Below are 8,795 nucleotides of genomic sequence, written 5' to 3'. Positions count from 1 at the left end.
ATGGCTCAGCGGGTAAGAGCACTGACTGCTCTTCCAAAGGTCCTGAGTTCAAATCCCAGGAACCACATGGTGACTCACAACCATTCAAAATGAGATCTGATGCCCTCTTCTGAAGTGTCTGAAATTGACCAGGAAAAAAACAAAACAAAAACCAAAAACCATCAAGGCCAGTCTGGTCTACAGAGTGAGTTCCAGGACAGCCAAGGCTACACAGAGAAACTCTGTCTCAGAAAACAAAAAACAAAAAACAAAACAACAAAAAAACCCAAAAAACAAAAACCAGCCAACCGAACAAACAAACCAACCCCCCCCCCAAAAAAAAACAAACAAATACTCTATCTTTTCCATCTTCCTCCAGTTGGTGGCATCAGGGTGACCTTGAATTCTCATGAATTTGAACTCCAGTTTCTAGTGTGAAATATCAGCCAATATTGCTGAGTTCCTATGACAGTTATAAAAGACCCCTCTATCCAGAATTGGCCCTAGCCCCAGGCCTGATAATAAATAAGGCCCAGGGCAGGGCTAACAGGCCTGGATCCCTGGTCATGTGTGCCTGTGCTTTCCTGACTGGTACAGGTAGTAAGAGCACTCAGTCATTGTGCCTCTTTTGCTCATAGGATAGCAGAAGCCACACCCCTGCTGTGTTCCCCCTACTGCCAGTGGGACAGAGAGAGGTGGCACTCTCAGGACTGGCCCAGAGGCCTTTGCAAGTCTTAGCAGCCCAGAGATTTGTCCCTGCTACATTTTCTGATCTGACTTGAAGAAGCTGTCACTGCAAGCTCTTCTTAGAAAACCTGAATGATGTTCCAGGAAGACATGGTCCAGAAGAAGTTCAAAACATCCTTTAGGCCGGGCAGTGGTGGCTCACACCTTTAATCCCAGCACTTGGGAGGCAGAGGCAGACAGATTTCTGAGTTTGAGGCCAGCCTGGTCTACAGAGTGAGTTCCAGGACAGCCAGGGTTACACAGAGAAACCTTATCTCAAAAAAAAAAAAAAAAAAAAAAAAAGTAGGGGCTCACAAGACAGGCAGGGTAGGAAAGCTAATTTTCCTCTGTAAACTGAATGGCCACTGTGATGGTTTGTATATGCTCAGCCCAGGGAGTGGCACTATTAGAAGGTGTGGCCCTGTTGGAGTAGGCATGGCACTGTGGGTGTGGGCTTTAAGACCCTCATCCTAGCTGCCTGGAAGTCAGTTTTCTGCTAGCAGCCTTCAGATGAAGATGTAGAACTCTCAGCTTCTCCTGCACCTTGCCTGCCTGGATGCTGCCCACCTTGATGATAATGGACTAAACCTCTGAACCTGTAAGCCAGCCCCAATTAAATGTTGTGCTTATAAGAGTTGCCTGGGTCACAGCACTAAAACCCTGACTAAGACAACCAAAAAGAAAGTTAGAAGGTAGCAGAGGGTCTTGCCTGTAGGAACAGCTCTCAGAAAGCTGAGGCAGGAATGTCTGAGTCCACAAGTTCCAGACAATGTAACAACACCCGGTCTTTAAAAGAAAAAAAAAAAAAGGTGGATTTTGCTTCTTGCTCAGAGGTGAGAGGAACTGGACATTACTTGGGGGCAGTTCTCTCTAGTGGACTGGCTTTATTCCCTTGTGGGCTTGGGTTCTTTCCAAGGCAAAATCCTCCAACAGAACAAACCTTCTGTCTGGTGACCTTTTGACTCTCTCTACCTGCCTTAGGGAACCCCCTCAAACCCCAGCGTGTGTACTTGGCAGCCCGCAAATAAACCTCACTAAAGCTTTTATTGGACATGGTGCCTCTTCTCAGGCCTGGAACCTACTACCTCTTCCCACACCCCAGACCCGGGTCCCCCACTCCATCCTCGGGTCTCCAGCCTGTTACCGCCTTCTCTCCATAGCGATCGAACAAAGCATTGAGCAGGAAGAGGGGCTGAATCGTTCCTCCGCGGACCTGCGTATCCGCAAGACCCAGGTAGGCTCACAGAGCAGGGGGCCAGCGGGCAGGTAAAGGATGGGAACTAGTGGGCAGAGCTGAGGTTCTTAATACAAGTGGGAGAGTGGTGCTGCAGCCTTCTGGGTCTCGCGTCCCTGTTGCTCTGCTGTGCCTAACCCCTGATCTCCCTAGCACTCCACACTCTCACGGAAGTTCGTGGAGGTAATGACCGAATATAATGCAACTCAGTCCAAGTACCGGGACCGCTGCAAGGACCGAATCCAGAGGCAGCTGGAGATCAGTGAGTGTGCCTCTCCCTTTCCCAAACTCCCAGGCCTGGACTCCTCTCTGGAGCGGACTCTGGATCTCAGCCTAGCGGGAGGGTGGGTCCTGGGGCCCTGCTCCCTTCTTCCCACTACCTTAGATCCAGTTCCTGAGCAGGAGGTCCTTTCTCCACACAGCTGGCAGGACTACTACCAACGAAGAACTGGAAGACATGTTGGAAAGCGGGAAGCTGGCCATCTTCACTGACGATGTGAGCCCCTTCCCCCGGGTGGGGTCAGGGTCTGTCGGGTAAACCTTTTCCTCTCCTCCTTGTCCACTCTGGAATCAGCTTGGACCAAGAACTGGAAGATTCCACGGGGGCAGAGCAAGAAGGCACCTCCTTTAAAAATGGTCAATAGTGGCGTGCCAGGTGCTATACACTTGCAGGGGTTTGTTTTGTTTTATTTCGAGACAGGATCATGCTGTGTGCTCCAGGCTTGTTTTAACTCCCAATCCATCCTCCTGCCTCAACTGGAATTAGAGGCATGCATCACTGTGGCCACCTTCATTTAATCTTCCCTACAATCTCAGAGGAAACCCATTTCACCGAAGAGGAAAATTGGCCAGAAGGTGAAAGAATTTGCTAAGAATTTGACTCCACCAAGTCAGAGTTCTGCTGTATGGTAATTGGCACCAATCCACAGCCCAGCCCCAGGCGTGATGGCACATGCCTTTAATCCCAGCACTTGGGAAGCAAAGACAGGAGGATCTCTGTGAGTTCAAGGCCAGCCTAGTTTCGGTACAGCCATGACTATATGGAAAGACCCTGTCTCAGAAAAACAAAACAAAAAAAGAGTTCACCTCTGACCCCCTGGCACTCCATTGTGGGAGTGGAAACTGTGTTTTTAAGCTCACTCAGTTTCACAACAGTGCTAGTGGCTGGGAGCCTGGTGAGGACTGGGGAAACTGTAGATGAGTCCTGGGTGTTGGCTGGGGGTAATTAATACTGGAGTCAAGGAAGACGTCAAGTCAACAGATGTCATTGAGGTGCACCTCAAGAGACAACAGGATATGGAAAGAGATGGGTTAGCCTTTAAGGCACCCAAGGTCAGTTTCCAGCACCCATGTCAGGGGCTCACAACTTCCTGCAGCTCCAGCTCCAGGGGCATCCACCTCCCCCAGCCTATGTGGCACTGAATTCACACTTGAGAACACATTTTTATTTATTTTTTATTTTTTCAAAGATTTTATTTATTTATTATATGTAAGTACACTGTAGCTGTCTTCAGATCCCATTACAGATGGATGTGGTTGTCAGGATTTGAATGCAGGACCTCCAGAAGAGCAGTCAATGCTCTTAATGGCTGAGCCATCTCACCAGCCCCTCAAGAACACATTTTTAAACATCTAAAATAAAAAAGACAAGTGAGCATTTAGGTATGAGAAAGCTGGGAAAGAGCAGTAACAACATGGGGAAGGGGAGGGGACCCTTGCAGGGCAGCAGGCAGAAGGCCTTAGCTCTTACAGTATGGGCAGGAAATATGAGCAGGAAGGGAGACAGCCCCGGCTGCCAGCGTGGAGGTGTGTGGCCTGTGGTGATGGGGGTACTGGTCTGTGTTAGAGGAAAGCAACTGCCTACTGTGGTCTAAACACAGTGGTGACCAACAGCCCAGGTCGGGAGCTGAAGGGCAGTGTAGCTGTGAGCTGGAATTTCCGCTCTTGGGCAGCCTTCTCATCCCAGCCTTGCTGTCTGCTGCTTCTTCCCTACCTGCTGTATCTCCCACATCACCCTGTCAGCTTTTGACCATCTCTCTATCCTGGGCTTCCTGTGTGCCCTGGGGGGAGGTCGTGGGCTCTCTACAAGCTTTTCTCTTGTAATTTGCAAACCTCTCTTTGGTGCCTAACGTGTTCCAGGAACCAATTGAAGCTCCACACACAAAGCATTCAGTTTCACAATAATCTTCTGAGGCAGGTGGCTTACTGTGATCCATAGTTTCTAGGTGGTGGTAGCAAAGTCCAGAAGAAGGTAAATAATTTGCCCAAGGGTGTAGCCAGTGTTGCCACTTTGTGGGTTCTTCTTTCTTCCACCCTTTCAATCTCCTAACACTAGAAAGGAGAGAAAATAGGATAGAGGGAGAAGGAGGTGACATTATTGTTACACTAGTTCCTGCTGAGTAGCAGCTTCAAGTCCCTTGGGGCAGTTCCATCTTCACCTCACCACCCTCAGGATTTCTTTCTTCTTTGCACATAACAACTTAACAAACTACAACCAACAGCAGCCAGCCAAAACCAGCCCACCACCACCACTAACCCCATCTTTTGGTGAGATATATATATTCTCATCCCACATCATACAATCGCAGAAACTACCTGCCACTTGCAAAATCACACCCCTGCTAGAGCATGAAGCGAATCACAGTCAGCTGCTGTGGACACTCTGAAGGAGTCCCACACCACACACCTGGGATTGAAATGAACACACATTCTTATAATATTTCTGTGTATTTTCTTTTTAAAGAAACCAAAATTCCAAAATTATCACCACACAAGGATTTGAACCCAAACCCTCTGTTGAGCTGAAGCTGTTCCACGGGCAAAGGGTGATCACTGCGCTTTCTTCCTCTCATCACCTTAGATCAAAATGGACTCGCAGATGACGAAGCAAGCCCTGAATGAGATTGAGACAAGGCACAATGAGATCATCAAACTGGAAACCAGCATCCGAGAGCTGCACGACATGTTTGTGGACATGGCCATGCTTGTAGAGAGCCAGGTACAAGCCCTGCCACCCCGGGTCCGAGAGCCTCCCTGATCCCCAAGGCTGTCTTTGCCAGCCTCGCTCTCCGTCCCTCGTCATGTTTCCTCTTGTGTGCAGGGTGAGATGATCGACCGAATTGAGTACAACGTGGAACATTCCGTGGACTACGTGGAAAGAGCTGTGTCCGACACCAAGAAAGCTGTGAAATATCAGAGCAAGGCCAGGAGGGTAAGCCAGCGGAGGTTGCCTGATGCAGGGGGGCAGGCTAGGAGATCAGTGGGTGGGGTGTGGCAGTTATGAAATGGGTGAGAGGCCTTATCTATGGCTCTGACCGCTTCCTGTTTCTGTTTTCTCTCCCCTCTTTTTCCTCATGTCTCACATCCCAACACTCCTTTCATTTGTCTGTCTCCCTTTCTCCCTACCCCTCTCTTTCCCTCTTCCTCTCCCTCTCTCCCTATCCCTCTATTTCCCTCTTCCTCTCCCTCTCTCTCTCTCTCTCATCTTTCTACTTGCAGAAGAAAATTATGATCATCATTTGCTGTGTGGTGCTGGGGGTGGTCTTGGCGTCATCCATTGGGGGGACACTGGGCTTGTAGGCCTCTACCCTTCTCTTCCCCAGGACCCTCCCCACACATCGGGAGCAATACCCCCCACCCTTTCACTTTTCCCCCTGCTCCAAGCTCACTCCCAAAACAGACCCAGGCCGTTCCAGCCACTCTTCACTGTCACGCAGACCCTGGAGTCCCTGGCTCTCACCTTGCCATGGGTCCCCCTCCACCTTGCCGCACATAGATAGCAGCAGGCGTGATCACACATGCACACCAACATGCATGCCGAGGGCACATGCTCAAGATATGTGGACACCCCAGCGTGTGTGTGTACTTGTGTAGATGTATGTAGATGCCCTGACCCTCTTTTTGCTGCCACCTTCATCCTGTGTGTCTGAACTTCCCTCTCTATCTGGTTGCTGTGCTGACTGTAGTAGCCCACCATGACCCAACATGTTCTGTGTGAATAGACGTGGATGCTGTGTGGTGTGTGTGTGTGTGTGTGTGTGTGTGTGTAGATCTGTGCCCATACAGTGTGTGTACATAGAGTTCTGTGAGTGTGAAAAACCAATGCAAAAGGAATTCCTCTACTGACCTTCTCTCCTATCTGCTACATTTGGAGTGGGAGGTATGTGTGAGGATAATTCACATCCTCAGAGGATCCAGGGAGGCCCAGTGACCATGCCACACATCGTATGTGATGTAGAACAACCTCTCTTGGCTTGGTTACTGTCAGGGGTCACATCATGTCCTGGGGACTCTCTCTCAGCACTCCCCCTCAGCCTCTGTGTGTGTGTGTGTGTGTGTGTGGTGTTGGGTCTTGGAGTTCAGGGGAATCAAGTGGAAGCCTATGTGTGTAAATGATAAACAGCTTGGCTTAGTTTGGATGAAATGTGTATTTTCCTTAACAAATGATGTAAAGGGCTTCTGCACAAGATGTGTATGTGTGTATGTGTGTATATGTGTGTAGTGTATGTGTGTATATGTGTGTGTGTGTGTGTCTGAAGTGTCGATGGTTTTCTCCTCAGACAGAGCCCTCCACGCTGTGAATCAGACACTAGTTTTAGGTGGGTACAGACACCTGTTTCTAAGCTATCTTGAATATGACTGTATGTGTGCATGTGTGCATCCTTAGGGACTTTACATAATGTGTCTCTGCTTCTATATGTCACACACACACACACACACACACACACACACACACACACACACACGCCCAGACCTCTTTAAGGCTGTTCCCATTCAGGTTTGTTTCTTCAGGCTCAGTTGCTTCCTCTCCATCTCGTCAAAGCAGAAGCCACGCACACTGCTCCATCAAAAGTGTGTGACTGGAGCTTCCTGCCTCATCAGACAATCTGATAGGGAAACACATACCCAGATTCTTACTTTTCTGTTTCTGCCTGACAGCAGAACTGAGCCTTGGACAACTAGCACACACTAGTGTGCTCATAAATGCTGAGGCTGAGGAAGTTCCAGAAAGGTGGCCACACGTAGGTGCTGGGGCCTCACACATAAACAGCATAGTGCCCTCCTGGGGCCATGCCCATTTGTACATGAGTGTCTCCTGGAGGGGTATGGTAGGAGTAATGAAGTTAGAGGTCAAGGCATGTGGAAAATCATGGTATTTCCCCTTCCTGCCTCAGACTCTCCTTAGAAACTAGTGTTTCTCCTCACTGCCCAGTTGATGCTTTGAATTTTCTCAAAAAACTTGTGTTTGGGGAAGTGGGTTTCACGTATATCTGAGTGGCCCCTTAGGGCCATCCTTGAACCTGTCCCTTGGACGTGTCTTCTGCTGAAACATCAGCCTTGGCCACAGCCACAGCTGAGTGACTGCATGGTGACAGAGACTGTTCTGGGGCAGTAAGGAATGGAGGGACTCTTACAGTGTGTGCATAGCTGTGCAGTTTATGGTTTCTTTGGGAGCAGGTAGGAGATAAATGGGATAAAGGACAGAGCTAGCAGTCCTATGAACATGGAGGTGATATACAGAGGTGTGTGTGTCCTGCTCTGGGGCAGGGTAACCACACGAAGTGTATGTGTACACAAGTGCATGCAGAACTTGAGGAGAAGGGACCCTACAAATAACACCTTCCAGATAACTAGACTCTTCTGAGCTAGCTCTGACAGTTGATCTCTTTCCTGCCTGGCTGTTTGAGCCCTGTCCACCTGGTGTGTGTGTGTGTGTGTGTATGTGTTTATCCATGTTCACATGTATGTAACCCCAGATTAGCTGTGCCGAGGAGGGAGCCTGTCTATCCATTCCAGAATACTCTTCTGCAGGGCCCAGAGCCTCCTGCTCCCACCTTTGGCTTCTTCAGAGATGTCAGAAGAGGCCTCAGGACCCAGTTCCCGTCTTCTTTGAGCCCAGCCAGTCAGAACTCCCATTAACCCAAATGTTTGTAGCAGCCTCCCTGACACCCCAATCATGGTGTTCACAAGGACAGGACTGTGGCTGCCATGCTGCTCCTGCCTCTTGGAGTGACTCTGGGCCCACGGCTACCCGGCACTGGGCCTCAAGTGAATGAGCAGTCCCTGAGAGTTTGCTGTAACCCAGCTTTCTACAAGACCCACACATCACATGATGGACATGCTTGTTGACTGCTGTCCACATGTGTATCCTCGATGGTTGTCTGGGGGCTGGTGTCTGTTGCATGTTCTCAGATGTGTGCTGCGTGCCCTCCACACTCCCCCCTAAATCATCAAGCCCAATTATGCCCCTTTGGTGGTCCCAGGCCCAAGCCAGGACTCAATGCTTCCATTCTCCCTTCCCTTGCCTCTTACAAAGCACACTGCGTGTCCATCTCATGTGCCCATGGGTTATCATGCTCCCGTCATACCTTGAGCGTGTACACATGTGTGTTCTATGCACTTGCCCTGCCCAACCTACCCAACAGAGGACAAGATGGTCGGCCCCTAGCTCCCTTCTCCCCCACTTAGCCTCTCCCCACACCCCGCTGTGCAGCTGTGTGCGTTGGTGTGTTTCTGTGTCGCTGGCGTGTCATGTGATGTAGCCATGTTTGCTGACATGAGCCCCTGCCCCCTTCTCTTTTTCTCCATTGGTTTCTAGAACTCTCTTCCTCCCCTCCCCTGAGGGGACAGGACTGCTGGGGCCTAGCTAGGGGCCTGAGCCTGACCACCCTCCTGTTAGCCCTCAGAGTCTTATTTCTCTCTATTGGTGACCAAGTTGCAAATGGATAAAATACAGGAAATTCTGACCCCCTGCCCCAGACCTGCATGTCCTGTCCCCAGTGCCCCCGAACCCCATCCTGGGCCGGGTTGGGCCTGGCAGGACGGGAGAAATAGCAACTAATCCAACAGCGGGCTT

The 8,795-nt window shown here is 50.0% G+C and overlaps 1 protein-coding gene across 1 annotated transcript in view; it reads left to right on the top strand.

Moving 5' to 3' along the window:
• Nucleotides 1–8,790, top strand: part of Stx1b (syntaxin 1B) — a 10,931-nt gene extending 2,141 nt beyond the window's left edge. Inside the window, exons 4-9 of the mRNA XM_031388439.1 lie at nucleotides 1,866–1,939; nucleotides 2,093–2,201; nucleotides 2,362–2,435; nucleotides 4,800–4,937; nucleotides 5,040–5,150; nucleotides 5,438–8,790. Of these exons, the coding sequence (XP_031244299.1) occupies nucleotides 1,866–1,939; nucleotides 2,093–2,201; nucleotides 2,362–2,435; nucleotides 4,800–4,937; nucleotides 5,040–5,150; nucleotides 5,438–5,518 (587 nt within the window). The 3' untranslated portion in view covers nucleotides 5,519–8,790. The remainder of the gene's footprint in view (nucleotides 1–1,865; nucleotides 1,940–2,092; nucleotides 2,202–2,361; nucleotides 2,436–4,799; nucleotides 4,938–5,039; nucleotides 5,151–5,437) is intronic.
• The last annotated feature ends 5 nt before the right edge of the window (nucleotides 8,791–8,795 follow it).

The sequence above is a fragment of the Mastomys coucha genome, unplaced genomic scaffold (genome assembly GCF_008632895.1).
Source record: "Mastomys coucha isolate ucsf_1 unplaced genomic scaffold, UCSF_Mcou_1 pScaffold21, whole genome shotgun sequence".
In the NCBI taxonomy this organism is placed as follows: domain Eukaryota; kingdom Metazoa; phylum Chordata; class Mammalia; order Rodentia; family Muridae; genus Mastomys; species Mastomys coucha.
This window is presented reverse-complemented; position numbering and strand designations above follow the sequence as displayed.